Raw genomic sequence first — 26,137 nt, 5'->3', positions numbered from 1 at the left:
CCAACATGGACCAATGTGGTTAGCTGTCCTTGGTGGTTGATTTATATGACTTTATCTCACAAAATTGTTTCTTGTAATTGTGACTTTATATCTCACAATGTGGCTTTCTATCTCTCAATTGCAACATTGTTTCTTGTAACTGCGACTGTATATCTCACAATAAGACTGTATCTCTTAACTGCAACATTGTGAGAATGAGATATAGTCACAATTACAAGAAAACTGTTGCAAGGGAAAGATATAAAGTCACAATTACAAGAATCAATGTGACCATATGGTATCTCTCAATTGCAAATAACTTCGCAATTTGACTTCCTATCTTTCAAATGCAACATTGTTTCTTGTAATTTTGACTTTATAGCTCACGATGTGGCTTTCAAATCTCTCAAATGCTACTTTGTTTCTTTTTATTGTGACTTTATATCTCACAATTTGACTTTCCATCATTCAAATGCAACATTGTTTCTTTTAATTGTGACTTTATATCTCATAAATGCAACATTGATCCTTCTAATAGTTACTTTAAATCTCACAATGTGACTTTCTCTCTCAAATGCAAAATAGTTTGTTGTAATTTTGAATATATCTTGCAATTTTCACTATTTCTCATAGTGACTTTATATCTCACATTTACGACTTTCACAAGTTTGTTTGTCCATATAATCTATGTCTCATGTTTGTGTGACAAGTATTCACTAAATTACAGTTCATTTTCTGAAGAGAATCAGATTAGACGTCATTGAGAGAGAGGCTGCAGATTGCGCATCATGATTGTTTTCTTTATTTTGCAAAAAGAACAGCATTTTGTTTTTATTGTGACTGTACACAAATAAAAGTAGAAACTTAACAGATTATAATGATGTGTAACACTTGCCTGAATGATAAAAATCGACTGAGTTATTTGAGCTCTTTGGCACTGATAAAAAAAAAATGAGGCTGTCGCGGCGGCGAGATCATCGACCTCTAGGGGTTAAGCTAATAAGGTTAAGCGTATTTGGCTTGCTGTCCGCAGTGGAGGGGCTCGAGGAAGCAGCTTTCTGTTTATTTCACAATAACTTTTAATCTTTTACGCTTACACTGTGTCCTAACTAGACGTGATGCGATAAGATTCCAGAGTCAAGCAATTTGTCTGTCCACACCAGACGTGACACGACTATGACATGCGACAAAATCAATCAAAAACTACAGCCAATCAGAACAGCGTGTAGACGGGCTCTTGCGGCAAGTGTACGGCACCAGAGATTAATCTTGACGGCACTCGCAAGGAAATTAATAAGTACATAATCAAATTCACAAATATTACACCATTTAAACATTACTAAAAATACATACTGAGTTACTAAAACAATCTTTGTCATAGAATATACTTGCTTCTTCACAGTTTGAACGTTTAATTTCAAGATCTGAGGTGAATTATTGTTATCTGTAGATAATCATTGTTGCTTTTAGTACAACTACATTACAAAGCTGGGAGCACTAAATGATATTCAAAGTCATATTACACGCTTTTAACATTAAAGGGGTGATGAATTGAGAAATCAACTTTCCCTTGAGCCTTTGATATATAAAAGTTCATTGTGATATAAGAATATCCTGTAAATATCCTGTTTTCAGAGCTGAAAACTTCCTTGTTAGTCAAAGAAAAGCTTTTATTGACACCAGGTCCAGCAAACGCTCAATCTCAGAATATGTCGACCATTGACGTTATAGAATGCAGAAACGCCGCCTCCACAGAAGAAGAAGAAAGCCAGATTCTATAGCCCCGCCCATCAACTCGTGGAGCTAAACGGATCGCGCTACCGAGCAATAAACATGCCGAAGATAGCAAGATATTGTGCTGTGCCTGGTTGTGGAAGAGCACAGTTGCTGCATAAGCTTCCTTCGGATTCTAATATTGGAAATGTGTGTTTGAATTTTATTTTTAATGAATATCCAGCTCACGTGGGGAAGACGTTCCACGTATGTTCATTTCACTGGATTCGTTTGTAAACAAGAGACTGGATTTGCAGACAGGATGAGATTACATGAACGAATGAAGCAACACACTAATGTGAGTAAAAAATGTGTTTATATGTGATAGTATTGTTACAGATCATATACAATGTTACATTGTGTACATGTCTAACTAAACATAATTTACCAGTGTCACAGGGCTCACAAGCGGGGAGTCCAACGTCCCGGGGATGTGCGTTGTTCACTTGATATTTGAAGGAAAAATACAATCGCGGAAGTTTTTGCAGTCTGCAACGTACTTGGCGTGCGCGCGCGCGTGTGTGTGTGATAGAGCTGCAACTAACGATTATTTTTTCTGTCGACTAATCTAACGATTATTTTTTCGATTAGTCGACTAATCTAACGATTATTTTTCCAGATTAATCTTATTATTCTTTTTTACTGATTATTGTATTTCAAAGAGGGTAGTGAATTTGTATATTATTTTAACATGAAATCAATGAATGATGACAATATTAATTGTATTTCAGGAAGGGTAGTGTACATAGTATGCCATTTTATAATGAAATATATGAACACAAGAAGCTTTTTAAACATAATATATAATGATACTATTCATCATAAAATGTATACAGAGTAGGCCTAATTAGGAAAAGTTGTTTACTATAGTAGTTGAGTATGATTTACTTATTGATTTGTGTCAATAGTAAACGAAAATGCACTTGTATTTATATGCAAAAGGTTCACACACAGGAGCTTTCAGCATAGTTTTAATATAGTATAACTAGTCGTCTATTTTGAAGATATACATGTGCATAAACAACGACTAAAGCTGCCAGAAGTTTTTGCCCAAACTTCAAAGACACATTTAAATGATTAAAGCTAGAGGCATATCTTAACTTTAATGTTACTTTAATCATGCAAACTACCTATATACAGCAAGTTATTATGCATATGTGTTTGGGACAGAGCGGAACCAGGTCGCATTAACAGGAGATATATGCAGCCCATAATAAATAAAAACACGAGACGTACTGGAGTCGGAGAAGAACCCAGGAAAATGTGACCGTCTGTTGCAATACACGCGCCACGGTTCAGCTGCGCGAGAGAACCATGGAGAGAACACTGGCAGCAGGGTTGCCAGGTTATCACAACAAAACCCACCCATTTGTTACTCAAAACTAGCCCAAAACAAGCCCAATCGCGTTTCGGGGAGGTTCTCTGGTAAACATCGCGTTCGGGGGGTTAAATATGTGTGTTTTTTGCTTCAACCCGCGGACATGAGACACAGCCCGCGGCAACAGTGTAGAAGTAGCCCAATTCCGCGGAAAAAAGCGGACTTGGCAACACTGACTGCAGTGTGAAAGCTCCCGCTCTCCACGCGCACAGCTTCGGCTCTGCCACCGCATGCAGTGTGAAACCGGCGTTACAGAGCGAACAAAGCACAGTTTTATTCGGCTTCTGTTTAAAGTACTCCCACACTTTTTAATGTCGCGGTCTGGCTTTATATGATAAATGATCATTTTCACTATGCCCGGGAGCAGAAGCCGCCATTATTCTAGATCTTCTGTTCCATTCTAGAACGTAAATAATGTGCCGCCGACGCGTCGACGCATTTCACGCACGTCGACGTATTTTCGTAGTCGACGTCATCGACGACGTCGACGCGTCGTTGCAGCCCTAGTGTGTGATGCACAGTTCGCGCTTATATCCACCGATCGGGCCAAGTAATGTAAAATAACATTCATATTAATCGCGGGTGGATGAGAGATAAATCATTGTGTTTGTTTGATAAAGACATTTTGCGAGCCCAGAGGGACCAATCATTCCGGTTGCCGCTTTCAAAACAATGCCTCACGCGTACTCACCAGAGAGCCGAAGCTCATTAAATATGCAAATCTTATCCAATCCTAGCCGTGGGCATTTACTTCCAAGTCTTCAGTGCAACATGCCCATCAGAACCGAGCGTGTCTTGAGAGAGGCTCAAAACCATGGCAGAAAATAGCCTATTACTTATTCATTATGATGTTTTTGAATGTAAAAACCACGTAAACGTCACAAGTACACCTCAGACAACAGTATAAAAAAATAAAAAAGCCAGTTCATGACCCCTTTAAATAAAGCACATAAACATTACCTGAGATTATCATTGCCATGTTTTTTATGTTGTTGTTCCAGTCGCAACGTCGCAGAAAAATAGAAAAAAAAATTCTACAATAGAATCATTGCGTGAAGCCATCGCGGCTGGTTAGGACAAAAACTCGAATTAACATGGAAAAGATACCTTTTATCATGAGTCGCGACATTGCGTCATGTGTAGTTAGGACAATTGTGTAACACAAAAAACGGGTACTATACTGTATTAAGAACAATAAAAAAATGTAAATATAAAATTTGCTGCTTAACTGTAATCTATATGAAATGTATATTATGTATAAATCTAAAATATATCATAGGGATGTGAAAATACAGTTCTCTGTGATTGAAGGGTCATTGATTTCGGCCTTGAAATGTTACCATCTGCAGAAATTGCAGTCACAGTGTTGGTCGGGAACGTCACTGGCTTGGCTTGTCCATTCTCAAAGGCGTGATTATCCACATCCTTTAGTTTCCAGTTCAGGCCAAGTACATGCATGGCTGCAACAGAAAGCAATTAAGATCATGAAACGGAACAGCAAGCACATATCATGTCATGAGACGTTCTCATTTGCAAAAGGATATCGTTTAAAAGCTGTTGAAAGCCATTTTAGAAGGTGATTTGCGCACCTCTTTACGCATGTGTTGGACATGAGCGCAGCACATTAAAAAATAAAACCTCTTCCTCATTAGAATCTGCTCTGAATAGTGCACAATGTCTTTTTTGCTGTCTGAAAAATTTTCTTTGAATTATCACTGCATGGGGTCTTGACACAAACTGTTTTGAATATACTTCAGATTAGTCTTTAGCTCGTTACTGAATAAATTTGTTTCTGAGGAAATTAAATCAGATTCCAGTGATTAAAAAGGAAAAAAAGCCTGAAGATCAAAACCTGTTGTGCTATATAATACAGGAGTTTCTCTCATTATCTCTCTTTCTCCTTGCTGTCTCTCCTCTCTCAATCTCCTCTTTCCTCCATTCTCTCTTCAAAACATCCTCTTCCTCATGCAATGCTGCTAAATCTTAGGCAAACACTTTCTAGTTGTTTTTTTTTAACCGCTCGATGTGTGTGAAAACAGCTTGGGAAAAGTCTCCTTCAAAGTTCACAGCGAGGGAGCTTGCTGAAGAGGCAGTGCTTCACACACCTCTCTTCCTCTTGGTTTGATCTTTGGAAGGATGAATGTTTCTAACAGGCCTTCAGCAGGGGGGAGGAGCCTCCAACTGCGGCAAATAACTCACAGTGGGGAAACTATGTTAAGAAATCTGAGAGAATAAAAAAATGGAGGTTATAATGTTTGTAAGGGCTAACAGAGTGAATATAGATTGCTGCAGACAATAAGTAAGATCAGTTCATGTTGCTTTTGCTTCTCTGCAGTTATTAATCACTAAATTGATGTCTCTTTCCAGTATATGTGTGTGCATGTGACTTCCTCTGTGGGATTGGGCGACTACTTAGAGCAGAGCACCAGGTGTTTTGGCCACAGATGAAGGTTGGGGGAAGAAAAACTCCACCTGATGAGCTATTTCGCTATCTCATATGGGGGCAGGCTGTATGAAACGGCTCGCACCTGAGTACCTCATGGTCACGTAAGCAAGACACACACACACACACACACACACACACACACACACACACACACACACACACACACACACACACACACACACACACACACACAGTTACCTATGCAGTAGCAGAGCAGAATTGACAGCAGAGTGGCCACTCCTATGGCACTGAGAGCGGTGCATTTCCACGAACACCGTTTAGGTGACTTGTCAAATTTGAATGCACCTCTTGATAGCGTGTTGCGGGTTAAGGGACGAGCTGGTGGAGAGTAGACAGCCCCGGTCGCCATGGTGTAACCTGGATTAGGAGTTGTGAAGAGAGATGTGGTACCTGTTCCAGTCTTAAGCAGGAAGTGCCTAGAGAAAGAAGATAAGATATGGGATGATGAAATATAAAAACAATAACTTTGCTGAAAACTTTTAGAGCAAGCTGTGAACAAAACCTCAGGTTAAAAAAACTAGTGGTGTCTTTTTTTTATTTTTATAAAGTTATTAAAAAGTTTGACCTGAGAACTTTAAAATATAACCTTTTCCTTGATGTATCGCTATTTTTATCACCATATTAGAAACAGCAACTTTTGTAATTTAATAAACTGTCATTTAAATTGTAATAACTACATTGAGTTATAGGGCTGTCATTGGAGTGTTATGTTTACAGATCAGTGCCTGTACTTTTATGAAGTGAATGTCTCTAATGATGGGCTAAGTCAAAAGTGAACAGCAGTTCACTGAACTCTAGATTCTATGATAAGAAACAGAACCCATAATGATGTGAATCAGCATTTGATGGCAGTGTTTTCTGCTCTGCTTTTCATAAGCAGCGCTCCACCGATGCAATATTCTGTGGCACACCAAAATAAATCACACTTTACCTGAGTTGTGAATGTTGAAGGTGCAGTGTATAGTATTTATGAGAATCTATTGACAGAAATGCACTATAATATGCATAACTATGTTTTCAGTGATGTATAAAGACCTTACATGATGTACCGTTATGTTTTTATTACCATAGAATGAGCCATTTCTATCTACATACACCGTGCGTCCCCTTAAGGCCTGTTCACACCGGGACGATTTTCGCGCGCGTTTATCGCCGACGTTTAACGCCTCGTGACTAAACAATGGGCGCCAATGTGAGTGTGCACACCGACGCGTAAAACGCCAGGCGTAAAAGCGTCATTTTAAAAAAAACGCCTCTGGTTCGTTTTTTTATTTTGACGCGGCGCGTAAAAAACTGCCCGACCAATGAGATCCGCGCTTTTGTTCACGTGCCTGGAGCTGCTGAAGTGACAGTAAAACACGACTTGGTGGCGCTCAAGCACAAAATCGGTCTTGCCGAGCACACACTGATACGACGAAGAAGTAGTAAGTAGACAAAGAAGAAGATAGGCTGCTAATGCTGCTTGCCAGTTAGCAAAAAGTGTGTGAATGGTTTTGCCAGACATAATATATGGTTTTGGCAAGCACGTAAATACTGTCTCTCCTCTTCTTCTGTGTGACAAGCGAGTGTCAGAAGCATAAAGTGCCGCAGCACCACCTTGTGTGCCGGGAGCGCATCTACTGAATGTGCACGTTCACTCGGCGCAACAATAGTGGAAATCGCTTGGGTGTGAACATTCAAGACGCGCCGAAAAACGTCACGAAAAACGCTGCCGATAAGCGCGTGCGATATTCGTCCCGGTGTGTACAGGCCTTTACAGTGAAATCGACATTTTGCGCCACCATGTTTCTACAGTAGCCCTAAACGGAAAAACTTCTCTCCAGAAAGCTAGTCACTCTCTGCTCTCTCCGACGACAACACTTTTGTCCTGTGTCGGCCCCCGTAAATTTACACAGTGCACCTTTAAGTTTGCTATCTGATTAAATGTGATTAGAAAAAAAAATAAAATATATATGTATATATATATATATATATATATATATATATATATATATATATATATATATATATATATATATATATATATATATATATATATATATATATATATATATATATATATATATATATATCAATAAATACATATATAGGGAACATCCCTAATTGTCACAATCACATTTGTTTGGTCTCTTTGTGTTTCGTCATCGTCTGCCTTAGTCATTCATTTGTTGTCACGGACACTAATTATGTTCAGCTTTGCACTAATCAATCACCATCATAAGCACCTGTATATATGTTCAGCTCTGTTTCAGTCCAGCTGTCCAGTGTTGTCTATTGTATGGTTATGGCAGACCTATTGCTGTCTGTGTTTCCAGCGTAGTCTAAAGTACCACGAAGATTAGGCAAATTAGTCAGATGACGTATTTCTGCGCCCGACTTACCAGTTCCCGCTTGATTTCGTCCTCCACATATATATAATCTTAAAAAAGCCTGAACCTCGTTGATGGTCCATGGTCCATATTTTTTTTAACTCCACTGTTGATTCCGTAACAGACGGAATTAAAAAATTGTGGTTGAAATAAAATGCTGCGTGAACCAATCAGCATGTTCAGCACCGAAGTCCCACCCCCGAAAGTTCCTGAACTTAAAAAAAAGAAATACTACATTGTGAGCAGGGACTTTCTGAGGGGGGGATTTTTTTACCCATAGCTTCATTTAGACCCTGATCCCTGCGAATCGAAACACAGACTACCACCCCAAAATCCCTAGTCCCTGGGGAAAGTTCCTGCGGTGGAAACGCGGTTTTAGTCTGCTCTTCTCCTTGTATGGATGAGAAAATATGTAAAACTCCAGCTACTAACAGCGTTACTCTTTAAAAGTTTAAACTTCAACGGTCAAGCAGCACTCAGCCGCTTGTTCTTTTGTGGAAAATTCAATACAGGCGTGGTTTTAAGATGCCTGCGTTTCATTCAGAAGACTCCATTGTAATACTTCTACTTTATAATCTGCACGGTTATGAGCTGCTGCCATGACTCCAAACACACACGCACACACACATTTTTCACAAGGGCTCGGATAGGTTCCGGGCCACTGCGCACTGAATGAGGCACATTTAAAAGCCTTCACAAACGATTAACAAATACACTGACAGTGTGCCGTTTTGAGGCCAAACAATCCATAATTGATTAGCGGGAGTGTGACGCCAGCTAGAGAAAATGACTAAGCTAATCCTCATTGCCCCCTTTTATAGGGTGTGAGAGTGTTGTTCGCATTAGGACTACTAAGAAGTAACTTCACTCCAAAAAGATTTTTGTACTTGTACAATCTGGATCTCTGTCAGCATCCTTTCCTTGTCATCGGGTTGACGCTTGGAATGCTGCGGCGTGAAAGAAGAGGCCCTACAAAAGAAAAGGGGGGGATTTGGAGGTTGAAAGAGAAATTGCAAACAAAAGAATAAAAGTCCTTTTCTAGCACAATTTGATATATAATGATGGCCGCATTAGCTAGGCTAAAGAAAAGAGTGGGCTTTTCAAAGGACTACTTGTTGAGTTAAAACGATTGAGTCTATATGCGAAAAGAGTATGTGACTGGTGACAAAGTGGAAGACGAGTTTAAAGTGAAGACATGGCCTCATTCCAACACATGTGCATGTGAGACTATGTTTAAAAAAATCTGTGAAAAACAAGGAGGAATTGCACAGATCCTCTCAACTCCAGCTAGGACTCAAGCATCCTCTTTGAGGCGGTAGCATCTGTCACCTCAGTAGGGGTCTGGGAGCAGCAGGTGCCTCCCCAGCACTCGGCAGAGTGGCGGTATTTTAAGACGCTCCCTGGAGGTTTCTGCGCCACTGCCATTTTAGGACAGTCCCTTTCTTTTGGCATGGAAAGATCAGAGTCTTTGTGACAGACAGCATAGTGGAAAGTTTTCAAGATAACATGTTAAGAAAGGTAGAGTAGTGAGAAACGGAGACGTGATGGATTGGTGAACAGCACAGAAGAAAAATAGGAAGCTGAAGAGAGAGAGAGGTAGTACAGGAATTCTACTGGGATCATTAATAACAGGAGAAGACTGTGTTTTCTGCCTAGATCTAGATACAAAACAAAGATTCTTCGCTAGATTTGATTACAAAACATCTTTTTTTTCTCTCATATCCATAAGAAGTACACTCTCACTAGAGTCTTTTTTTCTTGTTGATGTTTTTTCCTCTCCACAATGGAGCACAACAGCTGTGGCCCGCAAAAGATCAAAAACCTGACGCACAGCATTACAAACACTTCGGTTAATAACGAATGTGTACAGTGCGACTGCAGGAAGGCCTCAATATTAAATGCCATTTCATAAAGAAAACAATTTAATGGCCAATTTATTATTATTATTTAAAAAAAGAGCTGATTTTGAAGTGATTTACTCAAATTTAAACCACTTCTGTCCTAAACATGTTCCCGTGCTGATGAAAAAGTGACATTTAGTAGAGATTTCTAGGGTGGAGGCGTTAAGTTTTATTGAAAGTTAATGAAAAGCTTTAAGGAAAAAAACATGGGCATTATGTTGAAACACCAAAGAAAGAAAATCCACATTAAATTGCAGGTCAGGCTGATTGTAGACTGAAATTGAATTTCATTCATTCACTCAAGATGATCCACTCTACATTTATTTTTATAATGACATTCCATTCCTACACCACGCACACACACACACACACGACTGCTTTGTTCATACTAATTGATTAATTTAGTGTATTATAGCCTACACACATTGCAATTATTTTCTAACTGGGAGCAACAGTAAACACATTCAGTATTTATATCTGCTTTATTTACTTATAAAGCATATATATAATAGTATTTGAAATTGCTATATGATGTAAGCAATGTACATGTAGCTGTTAGTATAAGATTTGTTCTTCCTTTAGGTGGCATGAGAACAATAACATATAGCCTGCAACAACTTTTAAATATTCTATATATGGTTTAAAATATTTTTGGTGTCAATATATCATCATGATTATACTTTTAAAAGAGATCCAATGAAACCTGGATTATTTCACATGCACACTGCTTTTTATCACTTTAAACACTTTCTGTTCAAGATTTTCGACCCGTTTTCTCTTTTGGTTGAAAACTGAATGTGATATTTTATGGTATTTATGGCAAAAAAATTATGGCCATCTAGTCGCAATTTTTTAGTACATTATACTCACAATTTTGAGTTAAGCATTTAAATGGCACATATTTTTGTAATGATACTGTGAACAGTTTAAAGCTGTTATTCGTCTTGTTCAACCTTTCGAGTGGGTGGTAGCTCAGGCTCCTGGGGGTATATGCAGGGTTATATAAACTGTGCCATTATGACATTATCCGCAATATATCATCCAGGAAAGATTTAACTCCTTCGTGCTATATAAAAAGATATTCCTGCAGCAAGTCATTTCTTATTGGCCATGATTGACCATAGTTACATGTCAGTCATATATAATATAATATGTATTTTATATATTTCCTATGTCAGAAATTTAATTAAAAAAAATTCAAAAATCTGTGGAGGACTTTTTCAGATACTGACAGAATGTTTTCACAATACACAGGTCTTTTATTTCTAAAAGTCAAAGAAGATTTGACTCTTTTTTTGTTTCATCCACTTGAGTATAGGCCAAATTAATTGAATGAATTAATTGATTGATTTCGGTTTCAACTACTAATACTATTATTATGAAGAAATAACATTTTTCTAGGTGCTTTGTGTCCAGTACTTGGATGTGCTTGCATATGATTTAATGTATACATAACAGAAATGTTGGCTTGCATTTGGTGACTTTTGTTTTGGCTAATTACGTCTCTTTCAAATGATTTTGCATTCATATTCGGCCTCTGCAGGTCCCAGTCTACTGGGACCCTTCCTTTCAGCATTTTGAAGTGAAAATGCTGATCGTAGCACTTACAAATCTGCATAAGGGTGTGGAAAATCTATGATGCAGTACATTACTATTTACACTGTGGGTCTGTAATGAACAAAGCCTGCATTTTTTTAAAGGACATCATCCTTTTATGAAGAATAATTTTGCACTTTCAACCCTTAAGGAGACAGTGTCCACTATTACAATAAGAACAAAAATGTGTATACAGACAAATGATTTTGAGTGAGTGCATATATATCTGAAGAGGGTACAACTATCATGACATGTTTATGTATGCTTGATATGATGCTCATGTCATGCATACATAAATTCAATCTGTCAGGTGGATGCTGGGTAGGCAACCCTCAGCTTTAGTAGTATACTTTAAGATATCTGTAGTGACAGCAAGGTGCATTACATAAAGGCTTGACTTCGTTTTACCACAATATTTCTTCAAAAATGTGTAGTGAAAACTGATGGGAACTCAAATGGAAAATTACTATATAGAGTATTTCTGACTCAAATGCAACTGCTTGCAACTGATCAGTTACATAAGTAATTGTAATATATTTATACACATAATACAGAGATTCATTTTGATTCTGAATGTTCAAGAGACTGTAAAAGTGACAAGCTGTATCGCAATTTGGGTGTCAGCTTTAGCATTGTCTGAAAACCATATATTATTCCCTCCTTAGTAGCCATAATGCACTCTGATTTAACGAATGTACACAAAAAATGTGATGTGACGCAACAAAAAAAAAAAAGCTTGTTGATTGTATTCCTATAATATTTTGCACTGATACATCTTTCACTTTTTGATAAGTCATAATTTGATTTAAAAAAAAAGAATTATTTTATTATGAAGATTGGTAGTAAATAATTAGGTTTACCAATAACTGTGAGAAAAAAGAAAAAGAAAAACCTTTTATGACTCTTCTCTAATTCCTTTACTGAACATATTATTCAGTCAGAAGACTGTGCACTGAAGAACTGATAATTTGGTGGATGATTCAAATATTCAGGCATCACCTGTAGATAACATAAATATCAATGTCATCATATCAATGAACCCTATTGATGACTTAATTACTGCTGTATTGCAGTTGAGGCTCCTGACCGTACATTTAGGTAGGGCAGATTCTGAGTCTTAAGACTAGTTTATAATAAACATTTTGTAAGCTGTATTACAACATTACACCTTGGTTGTAACTCCAAGCTGTATACTGTAATCGCTGAAGACACGCAGAACACACAGAGGTTGCGTTATTCAGCCTGTGAGTGGATTGATTGACAGGTTTCAAGTACAATGATATCTTAGAATTGCCTTAATGTAGTATGTATTGCCTCTGAATGTTGTTTTAAAATATTACAAGTTGTGGAGGAATTCCAGTGAGGAAAAGAAAGTCCTGTCTATTCTCAATCATGAAAATAATATATTGTTGCTGCTGTATGGACAGATGAGGATGACATGTGCCTCATAACAAGATCCATCCATGGCTGAACATAAGAATGCTGTTCAGCAAGGAAAAGTAATAAAATAAATAATAATCATTGACAACGTATGTATATATTGTTAAAAAAGTTATTATAATAATAATAATTATTATTATCACCATCAAGTAAGAGGCATTTAAGATCAAATGCATAGTACAGTATATGCTGTAACCATAAGGTGTAATGTTGTTTATGTACTTAAATCAGCATTTCATTTCTTCCCCATATATTGTACTGTGTTCTAGACAATATATGGAAAATTGAGTATAGTAAGTGAATTCAAACACGCAAGTACCTGTTCTCCAAGCCCACGTTGCCGCCCAGAACCCAGTTTTCTTGCAGCTGCACACATTCAGATGCGCTCTGAAGCTCTGTCGGCTGATTGGCCAGTGATTGGTTGAGGGAGGTGACTGACGGATGCTGCTTGTGTTTATGTGGAGCAGGTGGCAAAGGGGGCGGTCTTGCTTGGCTGGGAAGCTGGTCTATTGGAAGAGGAGAGGCAGAGTATTAGTGGAGCTTGTTACAGAATTCTGCTTTACACAAAAAGCAGGCGGATTGTGTGCCTGTTCCAGATTGGATAAGGTTAAAATGGATTCTTTACACAGGATGATTTGGTCCTTTGAACACCTTCAAATCTTCACTTCTCTCCATCCAGATTCATTAAAGAGAGACAGAGGAGACGCGTAACACTACATAATGAGAATCACATGGTTTACTGCAAAAATGTGGTTTGATTTGTGAATTAAAATAACAGTAAAAAAAACAGTACTGGATGGCATAATAAATCCCCTACATCGTAGCTGCTAAGTTTTTGTAAAAAAATAAATCCACTATTATTTACCTACAGTCAAAAAAGAACATATATGGCCAGTAAAGGTGAATATGACTCAGATCGCAGCATTTTAATAAACTTTTAACATACAAAGATTTCAAATTGAGTTGCAATCGTGCTCACCGACTTTTACGACAGAGCAAACGTAAGTCTCCGCAGGGCGTTGCCGGGGAGCAGATGTTTTATAATGGGCTCTTAAACTGAACGCTTCACGTTTGATTACAGCCAGAGAGAGACTCTCGTTTAACTAATGACCGGAACCTCCATTAGGACAGCAGGAAAAAAACAGGTTTTCTCATTTCACTCCAAGCTGGGTAATTGCCCCCCAAAATGACACTGTGTGATTATCTCACTGTCCCATCCTGCCGCCGTGCTGACAGGTCTGTTTCCATCTGACTACGGGTGTCCAAACATATGCTGTCACACACTAGACTGTGACAGGGACGTACTGCTCAGGCAAGCCACAAAAATGCAATATTTGCCTTTATTTGAATGCAAAAGCACCACGAGGAAAAGTGTATGTGGAGCATGATGGAATAATTAGCTTTCCTTTTTTTCTCTTTCTTTTCTTTCACAATCAATAATTTAAATGTCAAAATGATAGTGGCAGTGATCAAAACGTACCATATAATCTATTATTACCATTTCAAAGGCATCAATCACAAAATGACTAGCCAGATTTCTTTTTTTTCCCCCCACATAACATTTCATGTATCATACTGTATGATATAATATGTGACCCTGGACCACAAAACCAGTCATAAGTCGCACAGGTACATTTGTGGCAAAAGCCAACAATACATATGGGTCAAAATTATCAATTTTTTGTTTATGCTAAAAATCATTAGGATATTAAGTAAAGATCATGTTCCATGAAGATATTTAGTACATATCAAAAATCAACTTATTTTGGCAAATTTTGATTTTCTCAGTATTTGGATTTGTTTTCGCACCCTCAGATTCCAAATTTTCAAATAATTGTATCTCGGCCAATATTGTCCAATCCTAACAAACCATACATAAATGGAAAGCTCCCTTATGACTGTTTTGTGGTCCAAGGTCATATGGATTAAAACATATTTTGACACTTTATTGTATAATCATACAGTGGTATAATCATATAATTTATTAGCAGAGATAACAATATGTCTTTGATGATCAGATGATCAGAAAATCAAATACATAGCACCTAAATAAAATAAAAGCCATTAAAATAGACATTGTTTTCACATCACTGAGAGCACATCCCGAGCACATGCAACAAGGTGTAAATACTAATGCGTTTTCATTATTAACTACACAAGTGATTTGTAATACAGACACTGCGCTACAAATAATCATTATCCATCACATTGACAGACTTGGTTGTAAATTTTCCATCATGCTCTACTAACTAATCCATCAGTGAAATATCATAACATTTTAATGTGACATGTATATCACAAGAGCTCCTTTAGTCTTATCAAGTGCTTGGTTCTGGAGGTTCTTCTTTTTATTCTCTCTCTCTCTCTCTCTCTCTCGTTTCTCTCCCCAGATCCTCACTCACGTGTCTCTCTCAGGCTATTTCCACGGGGGTCCTTTAAAAGTTTATTTTCTTCCCTTTTCTTTGCTTCTAATCCTTATTAGCATCCTTTACTGTGGGAATGTTTATAAAGTAGGGAAATGCAGTAGACCAAACACATTATTTTTATCTCTTGAAATAATGGAAAGCATTTTGGAATTATCCCTCAATGTTTTTAAAATTCAGTAAATGAAATTTTTTCAGTTAAGTGGTGTTCTCAATTTTGTGTGGGTCACATTGCAGACACATTGGAATGCAAAGTGTAAATGCACCTAAATAATATCCAAATACTATCCTATTAAAAAAACTGTTAAAGGAAGATGAACAGCGGCCATGACCAGAAAGTGTCCTCTTTTTTGGTCTTCAATAATATCTATTGTTTATAATTCAAAAATGGCTTCTTTTTTTTTTTTAATTGTCTGATATGCCCTTCAGTAGGGGTGCACTAATTAGGAAATTTAATTTGGCAAACTGCATCATGCAGTATGTTTCAGCAATTTATTTTGTGAAAATTCCATATTTATTGAAATATTAATTTAAACAGTTCTGTTATCAGTGTCAAATGTCATTGTGGCATGTAACACAGTTACACTGCAACACACCATGAGATTTCAACATCAGACATATCAGGGGTGTGTTCCAGTACTTGGTCCAAAACTACTTTGTACTAACATTTAAATTAATAATTTGATACAATGCACCAATTTTGTATGTTTCTACACTTATATTTGAAAAAATACCTGCATGTAATTACAGTTGTAATTAATTGATGTTATAACATCGATCTATAATTACAATGTTGAGCCTTCCATTACCCCTTAACCAACACTTAAACCCAGGGCTGGCACATGCTCAGCTGCCGCTCTAGTCAAAACACACCACTTCACACTCACAATTAAAACACAATCTTTGAGATGCATGTGAAAGACTGGATGATTTGTTTACTGATAAAATTGCACAAAAACAAAAGTATACACAAGCATGTTTTCGGATTTTTATATATATTTTTGCATTCTGCAATGTAAAAAAAGCAGCATGCAACCACTAGTACAGCTGTAAATGCAAATTGCTTGTATGGGCACTTCTCCCGGATGAGCGCGCAAATCAACGAGCTTCATTCGGGTTGGCAGTGCTGGCATTGTGCTTTAGGACCACGAAATCAACACTAAAGAAGTGTGTTTCTGGTTGTGAGGGAAAGATAACCTTGTTCAGCTTCCCAAATAACCCAGCGTAAAACAGTTGATGCAGTTTGTTTTTCTGGAGTTCTGGAAGTGTGTTTGTTTGTTCCCTGTCAAGAGTCGAAACCGGTGAGTTTCAAAACTGCATAAAATGTCTGTGTTTTGTTGGCAATCGGCGCATAAGATAATGCCAAGAATGTATTGTGCGTGCGTGTGTGTGTGTGTGTGCTCTCTTTAGCTCCGCCCATTGCATGCCTCCATGAGTTCAGCTGTTTTCGGAAAAAATCAGTACAGCGCATCTGTCTTTTATAAATATGATTCAACTAAAGACTCTTCGGAGATACGAAGGATGCAATACTACTCTATAGGTACTCAAGATTAACATGAGCTGAAATTGTGTGTGTTACCCCCCCCCCCCCCCCCTTTTTTTTATATATGGCATACATAAATATTACACACGCAAAAAGGAGAGCAACTTAACTTCACCGCTTTCTCTCACACACATACATAAGCCTACCTTTCAGAAGCGCGTCTGGCTTTAAAATAATTAGTCATCACAATCAGTAAACTTCATCATCGTTTGTATTCATGTCCAGATAGTTTTATTAATTTTGATGACATTTTTGCATGTAGGCCGATGTCACTCTAAGAATGATGTGGGGGTGGGGCGAGAGTGGCACTACTAGGAAGAATGAAGGAAAGATAATTTAGATTTAGAATAACTAATGGAGTCATCATTTGTTGATATAAGTGCAATAATCCCAAATTAATGTCCAATAAATAAATTAATTAAAAATTAAATCTCTCTCTTTCTTGCTGCCCTAGGCGAGTGCTGTACCACCAAACCTGTCCCTAACCTTACATTAGGAGCAAAGGTGTTTTGCAATGCAATATGAACACAATAAGGTCATAGTACTTATTTTTTGATGTAAGAACATAGTAGTTAAATACACCTTATATAAAATCAAATAAAAGCACTGAAGATGCCTCAGCCCGGTTATTGCAGGATAAACTGTTATTGCTGTTATTATGGCAAACATATATCTCTGGTGCGCTCTTAAAATGGGCCTGTCACAGACTAGCGCTGTGAAAAGTGATTGAAGTCAGTGAGTGAAACTGAGAATGTGCATGTGACCACAAAATAGTGTAAAGAAATATGTGCGGTCAGACTGCTTGTGCTCATGTCACATCAGCACTGTATACTCAGATTTGGAGTATACAGGAGCAGGAACCTTTTTCGTCTTTTTTTTAGCTACGTCAAGAACTATGAAACAGCAACTAATTCTGCGCTACATGGACAGAGGCTGAAGTGAGGAAAGAACAGGAATTATTATGGCAGGTGTCTTGCCACATTCATGACAGGGTTAAAATGGACCTCAGTGACAGGTGCATTAGACAAAGTGTTGGTAAGGGAACATGGTTCACCCTCCACTCCGTGCTCTTGACACAAAGAGGTCACCCGATGCAAAGACGGCGATGTTGTGTCATGCCCAGACATGGCGAACACCATTACACTTTCATGTTGTTTGCATTCGCTAATACATCAAACGGCCCGTGACAGTGGATGGAAATGAAACAGCCAGCAATCTTAAGAGACAGCGAACTTCTGTGGCAGCACAATTTGCCTTAAATGTGCCCTTAAGGTAACTCATGCCTTTCTGAATGCGACTTAATGGAAAATTGTAACAAATTATTTCCTTCAATCTAGATAAGGAGGCACCGCTCTGATTCAATCTGTGCGCCGCTAGACTCCACATACTAACAAATGATTACACACCACATGAGCAGAATGTTAAGGCATTTGGCAGGCTTTCCATCCAGATCTGAGGCAATCAGCTTCCTTTAATCAAACTTCCTATAGCAATAAAATACAGTTCTCTCCTTCTTGATTGGACGTACACATGCTGTACACAGATTTCTCTTCCAAGGTGATTTCTGTCCTGTGTAAGTTTACGTTTACCTTTACATTGACATTCTCTGGCACGTTCTGCAAAAGGATGAAGTGCCTAAGAAAAGGAAATGTGTTTTTCCATAAAGGTTTCATTTGCAATCTGGGAAAGACGGACACATCTGGCACGAAATTTCTCAACGCCAAGCTGTTCAACTATGATTTAACAAGATGCTTTACTGGGTCGTTTTGATTAATATTGGATGGAGCGGCTGAAACAACATCTTCATTTTTTACTCTTAATTTTACCACTAATGTCTATCTATGGAACACAGCTATGGAGTCATCTACATTTTCCTTTCTCGTTATGGGGAGCTACAGAGGACATGAAAATACAATGTACACTGACACAAATATATGCTGACAAACAGAAAAAATAGTTATATCAATATTACTATTTTCTGCCAATATTTGACAGTTATGTGAGCCAAATGTAAATAAACAGATGTTTCTCATTAGTTTGAGCAAATAAACAAGATACTATGTTTTCTAGTAATAGTAACAATAAATAATTTATGTAGGCTATTGTTTTCTTTCAATGAAGAATGCAAACAATTAGCCTTTTGTAGTCTTTTATAGTCTCAAAATCAGCTCCAAACCCTTCGAGTAAATAGCCGTTCTCACTACAACATCTAACATTTATCAAAAAGAAATAAAAAATATATCCCCCTGCCCATGACAAGACTATAACATAAACTGTCATATTTGATAAATGAGTATAAATAGTACCAGAAGAGGGGGTTTGGTATTGCATTTTTGTAAATAATGAAAAGAAAATTGCATTCATGAATTCTGTGGTGAACAGAGGACGCTTTGCGGTTTAGACACCATGAGCATGTTAGTAACAGATGAATGTGAAATACACATAATAGTCTGGCATTCCTGAAAGGAATTAAATTATTATTCAATCTCAATACAAACAGTTGAAAAACAAAACACTAAATATATTTAAACAAACGCTGAACCTTTTCCTTTAACAGTAAGAACACGGTCACATTTGAAGGAAATGAAAATTATGCATTAACACTGAATACACATTATTTAGGCATGCCATTTTGCTGAATATATTTAAAATGTCTTGAGAGCTGTTGCACTTTCTACCGGTTCTATCGAAGACAGATTATTATACCATTCTTGATTATTCTGCGCCAAGCACTACCCTATATTTAGACATCCCTCCTTAGCTCTCCTTCCATTGACTTTGCCAGTCGGTATCACATCCAATCACTTGAGAGAAAATGTCACATTCGGAATAACCCTCCGGAGCATGGAATAACCCAAGCAGTCACCAGTGGACTATAATTTTTTGTTACTTCAAGTTTAGTCCTTGTGAGCCACTAGCACATCCTCCAAAACAACCCAAAATGTAATGAGAAATATGTAAGAATTTATTCATTTATTTCTTAAGCATTTTGTTTTCCTAATAAAATAATAAAAAACATTGGATGGGCCTTTACAGAGAGAGTTAGTATCGTGCTACACTGCACATTCCCACCCAACACACAATTACAATCGGTAACACTGTTACAGTCCCTGTTTAGCAACATAGCGGTAGGGATGGGCATATATACAGTAATGCTCGTGTAACATTGCAGTTCTTCATCATCATGAAAGTTTAAAGCATTGCCAGTTTAAACTTTCAAACTATTTTACTTGCCCGTTTGTTCTGACATACAGTTTTCTGCAGGGCCGGATTAACAATTTCCTGTGCCCTGGGCAACAAAAGATTCAAGATTCAAAAGATTCAAGCCCCCCCCCCCCCCCCCCCCAATTATATATGCATATAATTAGGAAAGTGAGGACTGCGTTTATAACATAATATTTGGGCCCCTTAGATGTCCTGTGCCCCTGGGCAAGTGACCAATTGCTCTAATGGTTAATCCGGCCCTGGTTTTCTGAGTGTACTAGGGGTGTAACGGTTCTCAGTAAAAAATCAAACCGTACCATTCTCCACCCACGGTTCGGGCGGTTTGTTGAAAATAATGTGTAAAACAGACAGACAGAGTTAGGCTTATGTATGTTTCTGTCGATGGATACACATTCTGGCTTCCCAATAATACATTACAACAGCGATGATCAAAAAGTGTGGACAAAACAGTCACTCTTGTATGCGAGTGCCGTCTGCTCGAATGTGACCAGTCATTTACGTTATCATCAACCGGGTGTTGATAGCTGAGAGGAGATTTTTGTGTGTGTGTGTGTGTGTGTGTGCGTGCACTCATCTGTAGCACAGATTTCAGATAGCGCGCAAATATTGAGTTCTCTTACGAGAGGTTCTCTCGTATTGCGTACGTTTCCTTACGCATCGGAAAGTATTCTTTCTTCGAGATTTCTGAAAAACCCAAAATTATCCTTAATTTTGTAACATTGTCAACGCAGTGCGGCAGCCTGGCAGACCATAGCAGGCTATTCCAGCGTGCTATTGGCTGCTCTGCTGGCAACTGCAGCAGCCTATCGGTGAGCCCGCGTGACGTGGCGACCAATGAGGGCGCTTCGCGCCCACCTGGCTTCATTTGCCTACAGGTGGGGCGTGGCCACGTGTATATAAGCGGGGCTCACGGGCTGCGTATTCGATTTTCTTTTCTTCAGCGAAGCCCTTCGCATCGCTGGATCTGGAACCCGCCGCCGTGATCGTGCAGACAAGCAAGCAGAGGACAGCGCCTGAAGAAGCCGGCAGCATCGCGCCACCTTCAGCCATCCGTGCCTGCTCTGCTATCCGGCAGCCCATATCCTTTTACGCTCAAGTGTTGTCTCCGCTGCTTCACACTTTTTTCAAAAAGAGCCGAGCGTTTGTTGTTGAGCCCTGTGGGCTCGACTCGATCAGTTCGATGACGACATCCCTCCAGTCCCTGCTAAGCCGCGCAGAAAGAAGCGCCGCTCGCAGCGGACTCCGGAGTTCGCAGAGAGAAGCTCGCCGGAACCCTTCCCGCCGGCTTCACTCTCGCCTTCCCCGCCCCCACCCCAGACCACCATTTCTGTTGCCGCCTCCGGGGATGAGGCGGATGCGGCCGCGGAACGCGCCGACAGCTGCTCCATCATGGCTTCCGACAGCGAGGACTGGTCTTCCGCGACCTCTTCAGTCCGGGCCTCCGGACGCTCTCGAGCGGGTGAGGACGCGGAACTGTTGCGCCTTCTCACCCGGGCTGTCGAGCAGCTAGGCCTCGAATGGGCCCCGCCCAAGGTGGCAGCGCCGAATCGACTTGACGGATGCTTCCTAAACAGTCGCCGCCGTGCGCCCACCTCCAGGACTGCACCTTTTCTGCCAGAGCTTCACGAGGAGCTCGCGAAGTCCTGGAACGCGCCATTCTCCGCGAGGGTCTCGTCTCAGGCTTCTTCGGCGCTCTCACAAGTTGACGGCGCGGCTGAGAAAGGCTACAATGCTATCCCTCCGGTGGAAGAGGCGGTCGCAGCGCACCTTTGCCCGCCTTCTGGTTGGCGCTCAAAGGCTGCCCTCCCGTCTAAGGCCTGCAGAGTGACGTCATCACTGATCGGCCGCGCTTTCGCTGCCTCCGGTCAAGCGGCATCTGCTCTGCACTCTATGGCCGTGCTGCAAATCCTCCAAGCTAATCTCCTCCGCGACCTGGACGAGAAAAGCTATGACACTGAGTTGGTCACGATTTGCGAAGCGCGACGGATCTCGCCCTTCGCGCTACCAAGACCGCAGCACAGGCCCTCGGACGCTCTATGGCCTCCCTCACGGTAGCTGAGCGCCACCTCTGGCTCACGCTCGCGGATATGCGAGAAACAGAGCGCGCCGCCTTTCTAAACGCCCCGCTCTCCCCGTCTGGGCTCTTCGGACCAGCGGTCAAGGGGATCGTCGATCGTTTCTCTGAAGTGCAGAAGACGACTCAGGCCATGAACCTCTTCCTGCCTCGACGCCCCGGCGCTAGCAATAGCTCCGTTGCTCGCCGTCCTCGTGACCAGCCAGCACCGAGCTCCGCGCAGCGCCCAGCGCGGCCCCCTTCGTCTCAGCGAAGACCGAGCGGCCGCCCCAGATCGCGCTCTTCCAGCCGTGGTAAGCCGCCTCCCCCTCGGGGCCCCCGGCCTAGGATCGCCCTGAAGTCCGAGCCTCCAAAGTCCTCCTAGCCGAGGCGAGAAACGACAGTTAAGTCCCGCCGCGGCCAGACCACCGTCAAAACTCTCTTTCCTGTCAGCCCCCACCACTGTGGCTGCTGCAGATGGATTTCACACAGCCAACGAGCCGGCAAAACTGCCCTCTCGCCTGTCAATAACCGCCGTTTTTACGGCGAACCAGAGAAATCACAAAAGTTGCATTATTTCTGGTTGCACGGCTCACGCCGTAGGTGTTTCAAATGCAGTAAATGTGCCCACTTTTCTGTGTTCACCCCTGCACACAAGCACTATAAACCCTGTGTCTCTCACTCACATAAAGCGGGAGTGCTAGAGTTAGGTCACGTGTCCGCTTGTTTGCGTCCACGCCTAACCACCACACGCGCTGTCACACAGCCACTCTTAACCGGTCATGTTCCACGCGTAAGAGTTGTGCCCGCTCAAACGCGCTCACACATTTTCGCGAACATTATGCCTCAGGCGCTACGCGCCACGCCACACACCGATCGCGAGCGATGGCCCACAGCACAGAGAGCGCGCGCACTGCGCCCGCCCCTCCTAAACAGGCCGTCAAACCCGCGAAGCGCGGCGTTTCGAGCCCGGAGGCCGTTCTATCCCGTGTGGCACACGCGAGAGCGTGGGAAGCCATTCCAGGTGTATCAGAATGGGTGCTGAAAACAGTGAAGCACGGCTACACTTTGCAGTTCGCTCGCCGCCCTCCGCGCTTCTGTGCGCATACGGAGACGAGAGTGAGCGAGGAAGTAGCACATCTACTTCGAGCAGAGATAGCCACGCTGCTGTGCAAAGGGGCTATAGAACCGGCTCCCCATTCTATGAGCGAGTCAGGCTTTTACAGCCGGTATTTTCTCGTGCCAAAAAGGGATGGGTCGCTCAGACCAATTCTGGATCTGAGGCGTCTGAACAAAGCTCTTATGAGAAGATCGTTCAAGATGCTCACGACCAAGCAGATCCTCGCGCATATTCGCCCGAGAGACTCCCTAGATTTGAAAGATGCATATTTTCAAATCAAGATAACGCCGTGTCACAGGCCATTCTTACGATTCGCCTTCGACGGCCAGGCTTATCAATACACCGTCCTTCCGTTCGGCCTGTCACTAGCACCCCGTACATTTACGAAGTGCATGGATGCGGCTCTCGCTCCCCTGAGAAGTCGAGGGATGCGAGTATTGAACTATCTGGACGATTGGCTCATCCTGGCGCAGTCAGAGGCCGAGCTCCTCGCCCACAGGGCAATGCTGCTCAGCCATCTGGACAGCCTGGGGCTCACGGTCAATTGGACCAAGAGCTCATTAGTGCCCACGCAATCAACCTCATTTCTGGGTTTGAATCTGGACACTGTGGCAATGTCAGCCCGCCTGTCACCCCAACGCGCGTGCCAAGTTCGGCGCATGGCTGCGTACTTCCGGCCGGGCAAAATCGCACCTCTCAAGCTCTTTCAGAGGATGCTGGGACGTATGGCCTCAGCTGCAGCTGTGCTCCAGCTGGGCTTAATGCGCATGCGCCCGCTGCAATGCTGGTTAAACGCCCGAGTGCCTCACAGAGCCTGGGCGTCCGGAGGCTTCAGAATCAGAGTGACTCAGGGCTGGTGGTGTCCTACGTGAACCGGCAGCGCGGTGTCAGGTCCAGGTGTCTGGGCAGTCTGACAGAACGCCTGCTCGTGTGGGCACACAGCTCGCTGCGCTCGCTGAGAGCTGCGCACGTACCGGGCCACCTCAATGTGGGCCCGGACAAGCTGTCCAGGGGCCTCATTCTCCCAGGAGAATGGTCCCTGCACCCTCAGACAGTCCAGCTGGTATGGCGCCTATTCGGCAGAGCGGAGCTCGACCTCTTTGCAACAAAAGAGAACGCCCACTGCCCGACGTTTCTGTCCAAAAGCGAGGATGCGCTGTCCCAACCTTGGCCCAGCCTCCCGCTGTATACTTTCCCGCCGATTTCCCTAAATGAAAATCAGGGGAGACGCGCCGCCCGGTGCTCCTTATAGCGCCGCGCTGGGAGAACCAGATTTGGTACCCAGAGCTGGTGAAGCTGTCGCACTCACCCCCCTGGCCAGTTCCGCTGAGAGCAGACCTCCTCTCTCAAGCAGGAGGGTCAGTTTGGCATCCCCATCCAGAGCGATGGTCTCTGCATGTATGGGTGACCAACGGATACCCGTTGACCTGCCCGAAGGGGTTATGAACACGATTTCACACTCTAGAGCCCCCTCAACGAGGCGGTTATATAGTTGTAAGTGGTCGGTGTTCACTGAGTGGTGTGTTTCCAAGGGATTGGACCCACAGCAATGTGGGGTCCAGCGGGTGCTCTCCTTCCTCCAGGAGCTTTTGGAACTGGGCAGGTCCCCTTCCATGCTCAAGGTGTATGTGGCGGCTATAGCAGCGTTCGCTCAGACGACGCTAGGTAGCACGCTAGGAAGGAACGAGCTCATCATCCGTTTCCTCAGAGGAGCCAGACGGATGAATCCCCCGCGGCCCCCATCGGTTCCTATATGGGATCTGGCCTTGGTCCTAGAGGCCCTGAAGGCTCATCCTTTTGAACCGCTCGAGACTGTGGAACCAAGGTTCCTTTCGCTAAAACCCGCGTTCCTGATAGCTCTGGCTTCAGTAAAACGCGTGGGGGATCTACACGCGCTCTCAGTGAGCCCGACGTGTATGGAGTTCGGCCCGAATGACTCCAAGGTCATTCTTAGGCCGAGGCATGGTTATGTCCCCAAAGCGATAGGCACTCCCTTCAGGGCGCAGATTGTCTCCCTCTCGGCTCTGCCAGCATCCGATGAGGGGGACGGTGGCAATGTCCTCTGCCCTGTCAGGGCATTGAGGGTTTATGTCACACGCTCCGCCGCCTTCAGGCATTCTGAGCAGCTATTTGTTTCGTTTGATGGGCGCACTAAAGGTCTCGCCTCCTCGAAACAGACCCTGTCCAGGTGGATAGTGGACGCGATTGCAACAACATACGCTTCAAAACACATGCAGTGCCCGCTAGGTGTCAGAGCACACTCCACTAGAGGCATGGCCTCTTCGTGGGCTTGGGCCAGAGGGATTTCCATCCACGATATCTGTATGGCGGCAGGCTGGGCCTCCCCGTCTACGTTCGTGAGATTTTACAATCTGGAAGTTCCTGCCTTACAGGCGAAAGTGTTATCAGTTTAATAGGGCTGTTGGTTCTGCCCAGTGATTCTGCGCAGACATAGCTCACATACTGGTAGTAAGTTCGGTGCTAGGCTTATGTGAATTTGAAGGAGACCGGCGGTGCCGTTCCCTCATTTACGAGACAAGCTGTTGTGAGTTTGAAGGTGACCGGCGGTGCCGTTACCTCACTCATATAACAAGATATTGTGAATTTGAAGGCGACCGGCGTTGCCGTTCCCTCATTCATGAGACAAGGTGTGGCGAATTTGAAGGAGACCGGCAGGTGCCGTTCCCTCATTCATGGGACAGGGTGTTGTAACCACCCGTTGTAACCACCCGTCAGTTCGAATGAAGTGTCGGTATATGTGGTGGCCCGTTTTCCTTACCGGCCACCCTGCCCGAGCAGTGTTAATGGTCCCCGGTTCCCTGGGATACATATGCTGTACGCGAGGCGCGCACGGCGTTGACAATGTGTTC

The 26,137-nt window shown here is 42.0% G+C and overlaps 1 protein-coding gene across 1 annotated transcript in view; it reads right to left on the bottom strand.

Annotated features, from left to right (window-relative positions):
• The window catches only part of LOC307140022 (teneurin-3), a gene marked incomplete at its 5' end in the record, with an annotated part of 149,674 nt that overhangs the window by 64,792 nt on the left and 58,745 nt on the right, over positions 1 to 26,137 (bottom strand). Inside the window, 3 exons of the mRNA XM_079839264.1 lie at positions 4,471 to 4,590; positions 5,775 to 6,013; positions 13,223 to 13,409. Of these exons, the coding sequence (XP_079695390.1) occupies positions 4,471 to 4,590; positions 5,775 to 6,013; positions 13,223 to 13,409 (546 nt within the window). The remainder of the gene's footprint in view (positions 1 to 4,470; positions 4,591 to 5,774; positions 6,014 to 13,222; positions 13,410 to 26,137) is intronic.

The sequence above is a fragment of the Gobio gobio genome (genome assembly GCF_949357685.1).
Source record: "Gobio gobio genome assembly, chromosome: 16".
Lineage (NCBI taxonomy): Eukaryota > Metazoa > Chordata > Actinopteri > Cypriniformes > Gobionidae > Gobio > Gobio gobio.
The sequence above is the reverse complement of the archived record's forward strand: the minus strand, read 5'-3'. Positions and strand labels throughout refer to the sequence as shown.